The sequence below is a fragment of the Oncorhynchus kisutch genome, linkage group LG25 (genome assembly GCF_002021735.2).
Source record: "Oncorhynchus kisutch isolate 150728-3 linkage group LG25, Okis_V2, whole genome shotgun sequence".
NCBI lineage: Eukaryota > Metazoa > Chordata > Actinopteri > Salmoniformes > Salmonidae > Oncorhynchus > Oncorhynchus kisutch.
In genome coordinates, this window is record NC_034198.2 from 1,196,340 (window position 1) to 1,214,063 (window position 17,724).

General features: G+C 41.0%; 1 protein-coding gene across 2 annotated transcripts in view; it reads right to left on the reverse strand.

The window, feature by feature from the left end:
* The window catches only part of ccdc186 (coiled-coil domain-containing protein 186), a 132,082-nt gene that overhangs the window by 104,004 nt on the left and 10,354 nt on the right, over positions 1–17,724 (reverse strand). For both annotated transcript variants that reach the window (XM_031804743.1, XM_031804744.1), the window contains exons 2-3: positions 3,211–4,105; positions 1,487–1,613 (exon numbers count right to left, since the gene is read on the reverse strand). In XM_031804743.1, the coding sequence (XP_031660603.1) occupies positions 1,487–1,613; positions 3,211–4,085 (1,002 nt within the window). In that variant the 5' untranslated portion in view covers positions 4,086–4,105. The remainder of the gene's footprint in view (positions 1–1,486; positions 1,614–3,210; positions 4,106–17,724) is intronic.

Consider the following 17,724-nt stretch of genomic DNA (forward strand, 5'->3'; position numbering starts at 1 on the left):
GGAGGGCAGGTAGTTTGCCCCCGGTGATGCGTTGTGCAGACCTCACTACCGTCTGGAGAGCCTTACGGTTGTGGGCGGAGCAGTTGCCGTACCAGGCGGTGATACAGCCCGACAGGATGCTCTCGATTGTGCATCTGTAGAAGTTTGTGAGTGTTTTTGGTGACAAGCCGAATTTCTTCAGCCTCCTGAGGTTGAAGAGGCGCTGCTGCGCATTCTTCACGATGCTGTCTGTGTGGGTGGACCAATTCAGTTTGTCTGTGATGTGTATGCCAAGGAACTTAAAACTTACTACCCTCTCCACTAGTGTCCCATCGATGTGGATAGGGGGTTGCTCCCTCTGCTGTTTCCTGAAGTCCACAATCATCTCCTTAGTTTTGTTGACGTTGAGTGTGAGGTTATTTTCCTGACACCACACTCCGAGGGCCCTCACCTCCTCCCTGTAGGCCGTCTCGTCGTTGTTGGTAATCAAGCCTACCTCTGTAGTGTCGTCCGAACACTTGATGATTGAGTTGGTGGCGTGCATGGCCACGCAGTCGTGGGTGAACAGGGAGAACAGGAGAGGGCTCAGAACGCACCCTTGTGGGGCCCCAGTGTTGAGGATCAGCGGGGTGGAGATGTTCTTACCTACCGTCACCACCTGGGGGCGGCCCGTCAGGAAGTCCAGTACCCAGTTGCACAGGGCGGGGTCGAGACCCAGGGTCTCGAGCTTGATGACGAGTTTGGAGGGTACTATGGTGTTAAATGCTGAGCTGTAGTCGATGAACAGCATTCTCACATAGGTATTCCTCTTGTCCAGAAGGGTTAGGGCAGTGTGCACATCTTTCTGCTAAATGAACAAGGGTAGTCCACATTGCCAGATCAAGGCCTAACATAAGGACGACTCAGAATATGCTATTCTGTTCATCTGAAATAGGCTACATTTCTCTCATATCATGTTTATTTAGACCTGCCTAAAATAAATAGATTTACTGTGATGGTGGAGGCTATATTAAATAGATGTATTAGACATTTTAAAATGTAGATGTTCCAAAAGGTCTGCATCAGTGGCTTTTAGGCTGTGCACGGAAGCCCGGAGATGCTAAAAGTGTTTATCAACAGTCGATTACCATCAGATCGGCAGTTATTTACATTAACGACACAGCCCTAGCCAGGCAAAGAGGATGGGCTCCACCTCAAGAGTCAGATTTCTCTTGCCACCATGGCTTGATCTTTTGAAGGTTCAACCTGGGTTTTCATTAGTACTGTAGGTTGAGATGCATTTGTGGGGGGGGGAAACAGTATTATTGCGGCATCAGTATCATTATTCACAATTGAGTGAACTTGTAGCATCTCCGTAAACTACCAATATTAGATCATTCAAAAGGGAAACTCAGGTGAGAAGATGTCTAAATGGAAAGCGTTGGAGTAAAAAGTAAGCAAGCCTTGTCCGAGCCAGCCATGAGGCAGCTTAATGGACGTGACACCAGTCTGGAGTTGGAGTGCTTACCTTCTTCACGGTGCCCATGTGCTTTTTCTCAGTCTCCACCCTCCTCTTCAGTTCTTCCCTCATGGTGTCCTTCTCTGAGCAGATACCCAGGACCAGCTCCTGATGCTTGTTGTTTTCATCCAGTAGCCTATAAAAGGTCAACAATCCAAGCATAAGGGTACAGCCACACAGACGCATGAACAGGGATGGAAATTGTATATGAAGTATGTTTTTGTCCTTCAAAAGTACAATATCTCTATTAAAAAGCATAGCTTAGAAAAACTTTTCAAACAGACAAGAGGCCATTTTCTACAGAACAAGAACAAGAGGCCATTTTCTACAGAACAAGAACAAGAGGCCATATTCTACAGAACAAGAACAAGAGGCCATATTCTACAGAACAAGAACAAGAGGCCATTTTCTACAGAACAAGAGGCCATTTTCTACAGAACAAGAGGCCATTTTCTACAGAACAAGAGGCCATTTTCTACAGAACAAGAGGCCATTTTCTACAGAACAAGAGGCCATTTTCTACAGAACAAGAACAAGAGGCCATTTTCTACAGAACAAGAACAAGAGGCCATTTTCTACAGAACAAGAACAAGAGGCCATATTCTACAGAACAAGAACAAGAGGCCATTTTCTACAGAACAAGAACAAGAGGCCATATTCTACAGAACAAGAACAAGAGGCCATTTTCTACAGAACAAGAACAAGAGGCCATATTCTACAGAACAAGAACAAGAGGCCATATTCTACAGAACAAGAACAAGAGGCCATTTTCTACAGAACAAGAACAAGAGGCCATATTCTACAGAACAAGAACAAGAGGCCATATTCTACAGAACAAGAACAAGAGGCCATATTCTACAGAACAAGAGGCCATTTTCTACAGAACAAGAACAAGAGGCCATTTTCTACAGAACAAGAACAAGAGGCCATATTCTACAGAACAAGAACAAGAGGCCATATTCTACAGAACAAGAACAAGAGGCCATATTCTACAGAACAAGAACAAGAGGCCATATTCTACAGAACAAGAACAAGAGGCCATTTTCTACAGAACAAGAACAAGAGGCCATTTTCTACAGAACAAGAACAAGAGGCCATTTTCTACAGAACAAGAACAAGAGGCCATTTTCTACAGAACAAGTTTGGGATATTACAGTTTGTGATTGCAGAACGTGCATAAAAATATGAGATAGGATAATTCATCTATCCACAAAAAAGGCAGGGATATACAGTAGACCTACAATGGTATCATGTGAATGTTTACTTGGCACACAATATACCAATTTATAGTGACATACAACTTGTTAGAATATTTTGAAGATAAATACACCACGCGTACTAAAGGTCAAGAGGGAATTAACGATCAATGGAAAGTGTTTTTTCTGTAAAGGGGAATTAATTATCAATGGGTCAGAGACATGGGAGGAATTTGTCTAGGCATTGAGCCTGAACCAAGATACTTGTTATCTGGCCATTGGCCAAATTTTATTGCAAGGAATTCTAATTGGTCAACCACAGGCTAGGGTTGAGTTATAAAACTACATCCTGTCCCTTTGTTCTGTCGAGAGAATCACTGAGGACAGGGGAGAATGAACATCTACCTCTCAGCATAACATTTATGATTTGTCCCCTTTGAATAAACCACATTTTGTCCCCGATTTGCTTTGGGGTTATTGAAGAGTAACATCAACTGCTAACAAACGTCAAGACTTTGTCACCATGGAATGTATTACCTTTTAATAGCCTTTTCCTGCTGCACATACTTGTACTGGATGCACTTCTCGAAAACCATCGGGGAGCCATCCTGGTCAGCCTGCATGCCATTTACATGGGGTCCACCCTTGCGCCCCCCTCCCCCTCTCTCAGGCAGCTGGCAGGAGAACAGCTCCTGCTCCAGCTCATCCAATAGGGACTCCTGGGAGACCGACCGCTGGATCTGAGTTATGAGCTTGCGGCTGCAGTCCGTGTCGTAGGGGCTGGGCAAAGAGTTGGTGTTCGTGGGGGCCATCGTTCGTGGACTGGAAATTCCAGGGTCCGCAAAGGCAGAGCTGGGTGCGGAGGGTGTGGCTGGGCTATTGGTGACGTTTTCCTTTGTGGGGGAGGGTTCCACGGAGCATTTGAGGGGGACATCGACATCTGCTGGTTGAGATTCTGCGTATCTGTTCGGAATAGAGGTTGAGCAGTCACCCACTCCAACTAGAATAGCGGGTGGAGATTCCACTGCCTTGCCCAGAAGCAACGACAAGCTTTCTGTCGAGTTGGTGCTTTCCATTACCTCATCCAAGACCGAGAGTGGACGTTCAGTTGTCTCATCTACAAGAGTTCTTGCGTCTTCGATTGAGGTTGTCCCAATATCACAGCTAATGTCCACATTGACAGACTCCTCTCCACCCTCTTGCTGGCACTTTTTCTTCTTCTTGTGTTGTATTCCATCTCCCTCCAGACTCTCCTGTTTGATGTCATTCCCCCTTTCTGCACAGACCTCATTTTCCTCCATCGTTGTGTCACTCCTGTTGCTCTTGTTGACCACTGATGACCCCTTTGGCAGAGAGTTGACCTCTGATTCCTGGGCCAGGTCTGAGGCAGAGTCTGGGTCAGACTGCTCCATGGTTTTCCTCAGCTTCACACCTGACACACAGAGACAGAGAGGGATGTGGGGTAAAGAGAGATGAATGGGATTGAGTAATATGAAACACTTCGAGCATAAATTGCACATATAGCCTAGGCCTAGAGGATACCCTTTGGAATTTGACAGGGCAGGAGGTAGGCTAATAGTTTTAAATGGGACTTTTGCTTTAAATGGGACTAACACCACTTCCTTTTACAGTAACAGACAGCGATGATGCCACTAATTTCCTTTTCCTTCTTACCATTAACCCAGCGGGGCAAATCAGGGGTTCTACACTAACTTTTCCCACAGCATATGATTTGGTCACACCATTTAAAAAATAAATACAAATATAATTGATAATGACCTGGCCTGTGTCCCATAATGTGCCTGCATTCCATACAGAACCTGATGTGCATGCATTCCATACATAGCTAGCTAGTTAACGTCAACAGGTTAATGTCAACACACCATAGTCATGGATCCACAAAAATCAATCGAATGGTACTCTACTCATGACAATAAAATCTGATTTGACATTATAGTGGCTATCGCTGTTTTGGTTGTTTGTTTTTTGCTTATTGATATTGCAAATATAATTTTGCCAATAATTTGCCATAATTGTGCTGGGAGCTAACCAACCATGTTCAATGTTGGCAAGCTAACATTAGGCTCTAACTAGAACAGCAAACGGCTCTGGGAAACAAATAATAACAGCTATCAGCTAGCTAGCCAACAGTACACTTTATGAAACCACTTTGTCAAAATTAGACTAGACTATCTTAAATCATGCATGATGGGCATGTCTCCCTATCACGGATGCCATGCCACGGTCGCCCTTAGTTTGAATATGTAACCCGGAGACAGGTGTTTTTTCCATCTCTTTTGCCATCATACTCTAATTCCCCTGATTTCAAAACTTGATTCTCCAGAAAGTGGAGAGAAACACTTATACAGCTCCACTACAAAATACATTTTTTAAACCGCATTCGACAGGATTACCGACACAGACTGACGAGCTCAAATAGACAGAAGCCATCTACGGCAGACCAATCCGAACTCCTCATGTTCCAGAAGGCATTTCTGCAAAAAAAACTGCATTTTGATTAAAAAAATATAAATATGTTTTTACGTTCCAACGGCTCTCCATGGAAGACGAGACTTGCGACATACGCCTAGTTTCCTGAATCGGGTCACATATAGGCCCTACACGCACCGCACACAGCAGGGATTGACATTCGGGTAAATTTGCCAGTGGCACACCGGGCCAGTGCCAACAGAAAGCTACTGGCAAAAATGACAACATAAAATACTGACACGGGTCAAGATCTGACAGGAAAGCCAATAATGCATTCATCATTTCAATAGTAGGTGATTTTGTCTTTCATTTGAGGACTGAGAAAGTAGCCTATACAGGGTTCATATAGACATCTGCAAGTCAAATTCACACACTTACAATATATTTTTTAAAGCACTTGACCCTACAACCGCTGGGCGTCAAACTAATGACCAGTCATTCTGACTGCAACATTATAAACAGTGTAATTAATATGTTTCAAATATGCTACAGCAAAAATAATAATTTGGTTGCGTTTATTATGAAGGCCTTGAGTAACAGAATATGATTTGGTTGCGTTTATTATGAAGGCCTTGAGTAACAGAATATGATTTGGTTGCGTTTATGAAGGCCTTGAGTAACAGAATATGATTTGGTTGCGTTTATTATGAAGGCCTTGAGTAACAGAATATGATTTGGTTGCGTTTATTATGAAGGCCTTGAGTAACAGAATATGATTTGGTTGCGTTTATGAAGGCCTTGAGTAACAGAATATGATTTGGTTGCGTTTATGAAGGCCTTGAGTAACAGAATATGATTTGGTTGCGTTTATGAAGGCCTTGAGTAACAGAATATGATTTGGTTGCGTTTATTATGAAGGCCTTGAGTAACAGAATATGATTTGGTTGCGTTTATTATGAAGGCCTTGAGTAACAGAATATGATTTGGTTGCGTTTATGAAGGCCTTGAGTAACAGAATATGATTTGGTTGCGTTTATGAAGGCCTTGAGTAACAGAATATGATTTGGTTGCGTTTATTATGAAGGCCTTGAGAAACAGAATATGATTTGGTTGCGTTTATGAAGGCCTTGAGTAACAGAATATGATTTGGTTGCGTTTATGAAGGCCTTGAGTAACAGAATATGATTTGGTTGCGTTTATGAAGGCCTTGAGTAACAGAATATGATTTGGTTGCGTTTATGAAGGCCTTGAGTAACAGAATATGATTTGGTTGCGTTTATGAAGGCCTTGAGTAACAGAATATGATTTGGTTGCGTTTATGAAGGCCTTGAGTAACAGAATATGATTTGGTTGCGTTTATGAAGGCCTTGAGTAACAGAATATGATTTGGTTGCGTTTATGAAGGCCTTGAGTAACAGAATATGATTTGGTTGCGTTTATGAAGGCCTTGAGTAACAGAATATGATTTGGTTGCGTTTATGAAGGCCTTGAGTAACAGAATATGATTTGGTTGCGTTTATGAAGGCCTTGAGTAACAGAATATGATTTGGTTGCGTTTATTATGAAGGCCTTGAGTAACAGAATATGATTTGGTTGCGTTTATGAAGGCCTTGAGTAACAGAATATGATTTGGTTGCGTTTATGAAGGCCTTGAGTAACAGAATATGATTTGGTTGCGTTTATGAAGGCCTTGAGTAACAGAATATGATTTGTTTGCGTTTATGAAGGCCTTGAGTAACAGAATATGATTTGGTTGCGTTTATTATGAAGGCCTTGAGTAACAGAATATGATTTGGTTGCGTTTATTATGAAGGCCTTGAGTAACAGAATATGATTTGGTTGCGTTTATGAAGGCCTTGAGTAACAGAATATGATTTGGTTGCGTTTATGAAGGCCTTGAGTAACAGAATATGATTTGGTTGCGTTTATGAAGGCCTTGAGTAACAGAATATGATTTGGTTGCGTTTATTATGAAGGCCTTGAGTAACAGAATATGATTTGGTTGCGTTTTTTATGAAGGCCTTGAGTAACAGAATATGATTTGGTTGCGTTTATGAAGGCCTTGAGTAACAGAATATGATTTGGTTGCGTTTATTATGAAGGCCTTGAGTAACAGAATATGATTTGGTTGCGTTTATTATGAAGGCCTTGAGTAACAGAATATGATTTGGTTGCGTTTATGAAGGCCTTGAGTAACAGAATATGATTTGGTTGCGTTTATTATGAAGGCCTTGAGTAACAGAATATGATTTGGTTGCGTTTATGAAGGCCTTGAGTAACAGAATATGATTTGGTTGCGTTTATGAAGGCCTTGAGTAACAGAATATGATTTGGTTGCGTTTATTAAGGCCTTGAGTAACAGAATATGATTTGGTTGCGTTTATGAAGGCCTTGAGTAACAGAATATGATTTGGTTGCGTTTATTATGAAGGCCTTGAGTAACAGAATATGATTTGGTTGCGTTTATGAAGGCCTTGAGTAACAGAATATGATTTGGTTGCGTTTATTATGAAGGCCTTGAGTAACAGAATATGATTTGGTTGCGTTTATGAAGGCCTTGAGTAACAGAATATGATTTGGTTGCGTTTATTATGAAGGCCTTGAGTAACAGAATATGATTTGGTTGCGTTTATGAAGGCCTTGAGTAACAGAATATGATTTGGTTGCGTTTATGAAGGCCTTGAGTAACAGAATATGATTTGGTTGCGTTTATGAAGGCCTTGAGTAACAGAATATGATTTGGTTGCGTTTATGAAGGCCTTGAGTAACAGAATATGATTTGGTTGCGTTTATTATGAAGGCCTTGAGTAACAGAATATGATTTGGTTGCGTTTATGAAGGCCTTGAGTAACAGAATATGATTTGGTTGCGTTTATTATGAAGGCCTTGAGTAACAGAATATGATTTGGTTGCGTTTATGAAGGCCTTGAGTAACAGAATATGATTTGGTTGCGTTTATGAAGGCCTTGAGTAACAGAATATGATTTGGTTGCGTTTATGAAGGCCTTGAGTAACAGAATATGATTTGTTTGCGTTTATGAAGGCCTTGAGTAACAGAATATGATTTGGTTGCGTTTATTATGAAGGCCTTGAGTAACAGAATATGATTTGGTTGCGTTTATTATGAAGCCCTTGAGTAACAGAATATGATTTGGTTGCATTTATGAAGGCCTTGAGTAACAGAATATGATTTGGTTGCGTTTATTATGAAGGCCTTGAGTAACAGAATATGATTTGGTTGCGTTTATGAAGGCCTTGAGTAACAGAATATGATTTGGTTGCGTTATTATGAAGGCCTTGAGTAACAGAATATGATTTGGTTGCGTTTATGAAGGCCTTGAGTAACAGAATATGATTTGGTTGCGTTTATGAAGGCCTTGAGTAACAGAATATGATTTGGTTGCGTTTATTATGAAGGCCTTGAGTAACAGAATATGATTTGGTTGCGTTTATGAAGGCCTTGAGTAACAGAATATGATTTGGTTGCGTTTATGAAGGCCTTGAGTAACAGAATATGATTTGGTTGCGTTTATTATGAAGGCCTTGAGAAACAGAATATGATTTGGTTGCGTTTATGAAGGCCTTGAGTAACAGAATATGATTTGTTTGCGTTTATGAAGGCCTTGAGTAACAGAATATGATTTGGTTGCGTTTATTATGAAGGCCTTGAGTAACAGAATATGATTTGGTTGCGTTTATTATGAAGGCCTTGAGTAACAGAATATGATTTGGTTGCGTTTATGAAGGCCTTGAGTAACAGAATATGATTTGGTTGCGTTTATGAAGGCCTTGAGTAACAGAATATGATTTGGTTGCGTTTATTATGAAGGCCTTGAGTAACAGAATATGATTTGGTTGCGTTTATGAAGGCCTTGAGTAACAGAATATGATTTGGTTGCGTTTATTATGAAGGCCTTGAGTAACAGAATATGATTTGGTTGCGTTTATGAAGGCCTTGAGTAACAGAATATGATTTGGTTGCGTTTATTATGAAGGCCTTGAGTAACAGAATATGATTTGGTTGCGTTTATTAAGGCCTTGAGTAACAGAATATGATTTGGTTGCGTTTATGAAGGCCTTGAGTAACAGAATATGATTTGGTTGCGTTTATGAAGGCCTTGAGTAACAGAATATGATTTGGTTGCGTTTATGAAGGCCTTGAGTAACAGAATATGATTTGGTTGCGTTTATGAAGGCCTTGAGTAACAGAATATGATTTGGTTGCGTTTATTATGAAGGCCTTGAGTAACAGAATATGATTTGGTTGCGTTTATGAAGGCCTTGAGTAACAGAATATGATTTGGTTGCGTTTATGAAGGCCTTGAGTAACAGAATATGATTTGGTTGCGTTTATTATGAAGGCCTTGAGTAACAGAATATGATTTGGTTGCGTTTATGAAGGCCTTGAGTAACAGAATATGATTTGGTTGCGTTTATTATGAAGGCCTTGAGTAACAGAATATGATTTGGTTGCGTTTATTATGAAGGCCTTGAGTAACAGAATATGATTTGGTTGCGTTTATGAAGGCCTTGAGTAACAGAATATGATTTGGTTGCGTTTATGAAGGCCTTGAGTAACAGAATATGATTTGGTTGCGTTTATTATGAAGGCCTTGAGTAACAGAATATGATTTGGTTGTGTTTATTATGAAGGCCTTGAGTAACAGAATATGATTTGGTTGCGTTTATGAAGGCCTTGAGTAACAGAATATGATTTGGTTGCGTTTATGAAGGCCTTGAGTAACAGAATATGATTTGGTTGCGTTTATTATGAAGGCCTTGAGTAACAGAATATGATTTGGTTGCGTTTATTATGAAGGCCTTGAGTAACAGAATATGATTTGGTTGCGTTTATGAAGGCCTTGAGTAACAGAATATGATTTGGTTGCGTTTATGAAGGCCTTGAGTAACAGAATATGATTTGGTTGCGTTTATGAAGGCCTTGAGTAACAGAATATGATTTGGTTGCGTTTATGAAGGCCTTGAGTAACAGAATATGATTTGGTTGCGTTTATTATGAAGGCCTTGAGTAACAGAATATGATTTGGTTGCGTTTATTATGAAGGCCTTGAGTAACAGAATATGATTTGGTTGCGTTTATTATGAAGGCCTTGAGTAACAGAATATGATTTGGTTGCGTTTATGAAGGCCTTGAGTAACAGAATATGATTTGGTTGCGTTTATGAAGGCCTTGAGTAACAGAATATGATTTGGTTGCGTTTATGAAGGCCTTGAGTAACAGAATATGATTTGGTTGCGTTTATTATGAAGGCCTTGAGTAACAGAATATGATTTGGTTGCGTTTATGAAGGCCTTGAGTAACAGAATATGATTTGGTTGCGTTTATGAAGGCCTTGAGTAACAGAATATGATTTGGTTGCGTTTATGAAGGCCTTGAGTAACAGAATATGATTTGGTTGCGTTTATTATGAAGGCCTTGAGTAACAGAATATGATTTGGTTGCGTTTATGAAGGCCTTGAGTAACAGAATATGATTTGGTTGCGTTTATTATGAAGGCCTTGAGTAACAGAATATGATTTGGTTGCGTTTATGAAGGCCTTGAGTAACAGAATATGATTTGGTTGCGTTTATGAAGGCCTTGAGTAACAGAATATGATTTGGTTGCGTTTATTATGAAGGCCTTGAGTAACAGAATATGATTTGGTTGCGTTTATTATGAAGGCCTTGAGTAACAGAATATGATTTGGTTGCGTTTATGAAGGCCTTGAGTAACAGAATATGATTTGGTTGCGTTTATTATGAAGGCCTTGAGTAACAGAATATGATTTGGTTGCGTTTATGAAGGCCTTGAGTAACAGAATATGATTTGGTTGCGTTTATGAAGGCCTTGAGTAACAGAATATGATTTGGTTGCGTTTATGAAGGCCTTGAGTAACAGAATATGATTTGGTTGCGTTTATTATGAAGGCCTTGAGTAACAGAATATGATTTGGTTGCGTTTATGAAGGCCTTGAGTAACAGAATATGATTTGGTTGCGTTTATGAAGGCCTTGAGTAACAGAATATGATTTGGTTGCGTTTATGAAGGCCTTGAGTAACAGAATATGATTTGGTTGCGTTTATGAAGGCCTTGAGTAACAGAATATGATTTGGTTGCGTTTATTATGAAGGCCTTGAGTAACAGAATATGATTTGGTTGTGTTTATTATGAAGGCCTTGAGTAACAGAATATGATTTGGTTGCGTTTATGAAGGCCTTGAGTAACAGAATATGATTTGGTTGCGTTTATGAAGGCCTTGAGTAACAGAATATGATTTGGTTGCGTTTATTATGAAGGCCTTGAGTAACAGAATATGATTTGGTTGCGTTTATGAAGGCCTTGAGTAACAGAATATGATTTGGTTGCGTTTATGAAGGCCTTGAGTAACAGAATATGATTTGGTTGCGTTTATGAAGGCCTTGAGTAACAGAATATGATTTGGTTGCGTTTATGAAGGCCTTGAGTAACAGAATATGATTTGGTTGCGTTTATGAAGGCCTTGAGTAACAGAATATGATTTGGTTGCGTTTATGAAGGCCTTGAGTAACAGAATATGATTTGGTTGCGTTTATGAAGGCCTTGAGTAACAGAATATGATTTGGTTGCATTTATGAAGGCCTTGAGTAACAGAATATGATTTGGATGTTATTTCCAATACTACAACAGAATTTATTAGTTTCTGTTACTGTAGGCTTTATGAGAAAAAAAATTCAATTCCAAAAAGTGTTCAATCAATGTTATTATTCATGGAGTGCCTTTGTTACAACTATGAAACAGAAAGCATGTGTTGGTAGATAACAACCTATTTAAAAAATATATTTAAAAAATACCCCAACCACAGTCAAAATCCGGGCAGTCAACTGATGAAAACATCCGCAGCTTAAACATCATTATAAGCGCTAAGTGGCCTTGATAACTATGAAATAACACGTGACCAGATTCAGGAAACTTCAGGATTCAGGAAACTAGGCTTATGTCACGGGTCACTTCACGCGAGAGCCGTTTGAACGTAAATTACATTTTTATCAAAATGTTTTTTTTTGTCTGAAATAACTTCTCGAACATCTGAACTTTCATATGCCTTAATAACAAACTTGTATGCAGTCTGAAAATACAAATACAATAGTTAAATTACGAGCCTAGTTGGTTAAGCCACAGAAAAAGACAGAAATCTTCCCGCTAGCCATGATTGGCTCAGATAATGAGTGGGCTGGACATGCCGAGGGATGAGTAAAATAACATAAAAAGACTCCACTATGCAAGTATCCATTTCAATAGAATGTCACTGCAAAAACTGTTACAGAGCACTCTCGTCTGAGTATGCCAGCTTACAGAATAACTGATCAATTTAGGAAAACTCAACACCAGTTGAATATTGTCTGTGTGAGTAAACGTCGGCAAAAAAGCACAATTAAATTGTTGCCAGGAATGTTAGCTAGCTAACATTGAACCTAATTGGTTAACTTTAGCTAGCTATGACAATCGGGTTGTATTGCTAGTACTCTATGGATTAGGATTATGGTTCATTGTTCAGATAGCATGTCTAAACAAAAGACTCCACTTCACCAGATGATTACAATGACCCATCAAGTTAGCCAGGTGTGTCTGACGGTGATTACAGCTATCTGGAATGTCTTTCAGCATCCGTAGAACACACCTGACTCTCCTTCACCAGTCATACAAGGAGAATGTTCTAATGCCTCCCATCAGAAAGACCTGTAGAACACACCTGACTCTCCTTCACCAGTCATACAAGGAGAATGTTCTAATGCCTCCCATCAGAAAGACCTGTAGAACACACCTGACTCTCCTTCACCAGTCATACAAGGAGAATGTTCTAATGAATCCCATCAGAAAGACCTGTAGAACACACCTGACTCTCCTTCACCAGTCATACAAGGAGAATGTTCTAATGAATCCCATCAGAAAGACCTGTAGAACACACCTGACTCTCCTTCACCAGTCATACAAGGAGAATGTTCTAATGAATCCCATCAGAAAGACCTGTAGAACACACCTGACTCTCCTTCACCAGTCATACAAGGAGAATGTTCTAATGAATCCCATCAGAAAGACCTGTAGAACACACCTGACTCTCCTTCACCAGTCATACAAGGAGAATGTTCTAATGAATCCCATCAGAAAGACCTGTAGAACACACCTGACACTCCTTCACCAGTCATACAAGGAGAATGTTCTAATGAATCCCATCAGAAAGACCTGTAGAACACACCTGACTCTCCTTCACCAGTCATACAAGGAGAATGTTCTAATGAATCCCATCAGAAAGACCTGTAGAACACACCTGACTCTCCTTCACCAGTCATACAAGGAGAATGTTCTAATGAATCCCATCAGAAAGACCTGTAGAACACACCTGACTCTCCTTCACCAGTCATACAAGGAGAATGTTCTAATGAATCCCATCAGAAAGACCTGTAGAACACACCTGACTCTCCTTCACCAGTCATACAAGGAGAATGTTCTAATGAATCCCATCAGAAAGACCTGTAGAACACACCTGACTCTCCTTCACCAGTCATACAAGGAGAATGTTCTAATGAATCCCATCAGAAAGACCTGTAGAACACACCTGACTCTCCTTCACCAGTCATACAAGGAGAATGTTCTAATGAATCCCATCAGAAAGACCTGTAGAACACACCTGACTCTCCTTCACCAGTCATACAAGGAGAATGTTCTAATGCCTCCCATCAGAAAGACCTGTAGAACACACCTGACTCTCCTTCACCAGTCATACAAGGAGAATGTTCTAATGAATCCCATCAGAAAGACCTGTAGAACACACCTGACTCTCCTTCACCAGTCATACAAGGAGAATGTTCTAATGAATCCCATCAGAAAGACCTGTAGAACACACCTGACTCTCCTTCACCAGTCATACAAGGAGAATGTTCTAATGCCTCCCATCAGAAAGACCTGTAGAACACACCTGACTCTCCTTCACCAGTCATACAAGGAGAATGTTCTAATGCCTCCCATCAGAAAGACCTGTAGAACACACCTGACTCTCCTTCACCAGTCATACAAGGAGAATGTTCTAATGAATCCCATCAGAAAGACCTGTAGAACACACCTGACTCTCCTTCACCAGTCATACAAGGAGAATGTTCTAATGAATCCCATCAGAAAGACCTGTAGAACACACCTGACTCTCCTTCACCAGTCATACAAGGAGAATGTTCTAATGAATCCCATCAGAAAGACCTGTAGAACACACCTGACTCTCCTTCACCAGTCATACAAGGAGAATGTTCTAATGAATCCCATCAGAAAGACCTGTAGAACACACCTGACTCTCCTTCACCAGTCATACAAGGAGAATGTTCTAATGAATCCCATCAGAAAGACCTGTAGAACACACCTGACTCTCCTTCACCAGTCATACAAGGAGAATGTTCTAATGAATCCCATCAGAAAGACCTGTAGAACACACCTGACTCTCCTTCACCAGTCATACAAGGAGAATGTTCTAATGAATCCCATCAGAAAGACCTGTAGAACACACCTGACTCTCCTTCACCAGTCATACAAGGAGAATGTTCTAATGCCTCCCATCAGAAAGACCTGTAGAACACACCTGACTCTCCTTCACCAGTCATACAAGGAGAATGTTCTAATGAATCCCATCAGAAAGACCTGTAGAACACACCTGACTCTCCTTCACCAGTCATACAAGGAGAATGTTCTAATGAATCCCATCAGAAAGACCTGTAGAACACACCTGACTCTCCTTCACCAGTCATACAAGGAGAATGTTCTAATGCCTCCCATCAGAAAGACCTGTAGAACACACCTGACTCTCCTTCACCAGTCATACAAGGAGAATGTTCTAATGCCTCCCATCAGAAAGACCTGTAGAACACACCTGACTCTCCTTCACCAGTCATACAAGGAGAATGTTCTAATGAATCCCATCAGAAAGACCTGTAGAACACACCTGACTCTCCTTCACCAGTCATACAAGGAGAATGTTCTAATGCCTCCCATCAGAAAGACCTGTAGAACACACCTGACTCTCCTTCACCAGTCATACAAGGAGAATGTTCTAATGAATCCCATCAGAAAGACCTGTAGAACACACCTGACTCTCCTTCACCAGTCATACAAGGAGAATGTTCTAATGAATCCCATCAGAAAGACCTGTAGAACACACCTGACTCTCCTTCACCAGTCATACAAGGAGAATGTTCTAATGCCTCCCATCAGAAAGACCTGTAGAACACACCTGACTCTCCTTCACCAGTCATACAAGGAGAATGTTCTAATGCCTCCCATCAGAAAGACCTGTAGAACACACCTGACTCTCCTTCACCAGTCATACAAGGAGAATGTTCTAATGAATCCCATCAGAAAGACCTGTAGAACACACCTGACTCTCCTTCACCAGTCATACAAGGAGAATGTTCTAATGAATCCCATCAAACAACTAAACTCAGCAAAAAAAAAAAAAGTACCTTTTTCAGGACACTGTCTTTCAAAAATAATTCGTAAAAATCCAAATAACTTCACAGATCATTGTAAAGGGTTTAAACACTGTTTCCCATGCTTGTTCAATGAACCATAAACAATTAATGAACATGCTCCTGTGGAACGGTCATTAAGACACTAACAGCTTACAGACGGTAGGCAATTAAGGTCACAGTTATGAAAACTTAGGACACTAAAAGAGGCTGTTCTACTGACCCTGAAAAACACCAAAAGAAATATGACCAGGGTCCCTGCTCATCTGCATGAACGTGCCTTAGGCAGGCTGCAAGGAGGCATGAATGCAGTAGATGTGGGCAGGGCAATAAATTGCGATGTCTGTACTGTGAGACGCCTAAGACAGCGCTACAGGGAGTCAGGAAAGACAGCTGATCGTCCTCGCAGTGGCAGACCTAATGGAACAAACACCTGCACAGGATCGGTACATCCAAAATTCACACCTGCGGGACAGGAAGAGGATGGCAACAACAACTGCCCGAGTTACAGCAGGAATGGTCGGATTCGCGTTTATCATCGAAGGAATGAGTGTTACACCGAGGCCTGCACTCTGGAGCGGGATCGACTTGGAGGTGGAGGGTCCGTCATGGTCTGGGGCGGTGTGTCACAGCATCATCGGACTGAGCTTGTTGTCATTGCAGGCAATCTCAATGCTGTGCATTACAGGGAAGACATCCTCCTCTCTCATGTGGTACCCTTCCTGCAGGCTCATCCTGACATGACCCTCCAGCATGACAATCCCCCCAGCCATACTACTCGTTCTGTGCGTGATTTCCTGCAAGACAGGAATGTCAGTGTTCAGCCATGGCCAGCGAAGAGGCCAGATCCCACATCTGGGACCTGTTGGATCGGGGGGCGAGGGCTAGGGCCAGGGCCATTCCCCCCCAGAAATGTCTGGGAACTTGCAGGTGCATTGGTGGAAGAGTGGGGTAACATCTCACAGCAAAAACTGGCAAATCTGGTTAAGTCCATTAGGAGGACATGCACTGCAGTTCTTAATGCAGCTGGTGGCCCTACCAGATACTGACTTTCTTTTGATTTTGACCCCCCCCCCTTTGTTCAGTGACACATTATTCAAATTTCTGTTAGTCACATGTCTGGGGAAATTGTTTACTTTTTGTCTCAGTTGTTGAATCTTGTTATGTTCATACAAATATTTACATGTTAAGTTTGCTGACAGTAAATGCAGTTGACAGTGAGGGGATCATTCTTTTTTTGCTGAGTTTATATAGAAGATAATGCAATAATGTTACCAGGATGCCACTCAGGACACTTGGGTGGAAAGCTGCTGCCATCCCATGTGACAAAAGCAGCAGTAATGGCAACTTGGGTTGCAAAGAGTCAGAAACTTTCTGGTAAATTTTCTGAATAGTTCTATAATTCTATACTATTTTAGTTAAGCCCGGGAATTTTACTTAAATTCAGCAAAAAAAGTTAGCTTACAACATTGAACTTTTTTTGTGGACACAAGGCAAATCTAGGTCTTGTGGCATATTTTGGTTCAACTATCCCCAATTCAATGGAATTGCAACCCTCTGCATGCACAGTGCACTCTTCCATCACATGTGCAGCTGATTCTCAATATCACACACTAATGAGATGCTATTGAGCCCACACTATTACAGTCGCGGCCAAAAGTTTTGAGAATGACACAAATATTAATTACCACAAAGTTTGCTTCTTCAGTGTCTTTAGATATTTTTGTCAGATGTTACTATGGAATACTGAAGTACAATTACAAGCATTTCAACTGTCAAAGGCTTTTATTGGCAATTACATGAAGTTGATGCAAAGAGTCAATATTTGCAGTGTTGACCCTTCTTTTTCAAGACATCTGTAATCCACCTTGGCATGCTGTCAATTAACTTCTGGGCCACACTGATGGCAGCCCATTCTTGCATAATCAATGCTTGGCAGAATTTGTGGGTTTTTGTTTGTCCACCCACCTCTTGAGGATTGACCACAAGTTCTCAATGGGATTAAGGTCTGGGGAGTTGCCTGGCCATGGACCAAAAATATTTAATGTTTTGTTCCCCGAGCCACTTAGTTATGACTTTTGCCAAAGCGCTCCATCATGCTGGAAAAGGCATTGTACGTCACCAAACTGTTCAAG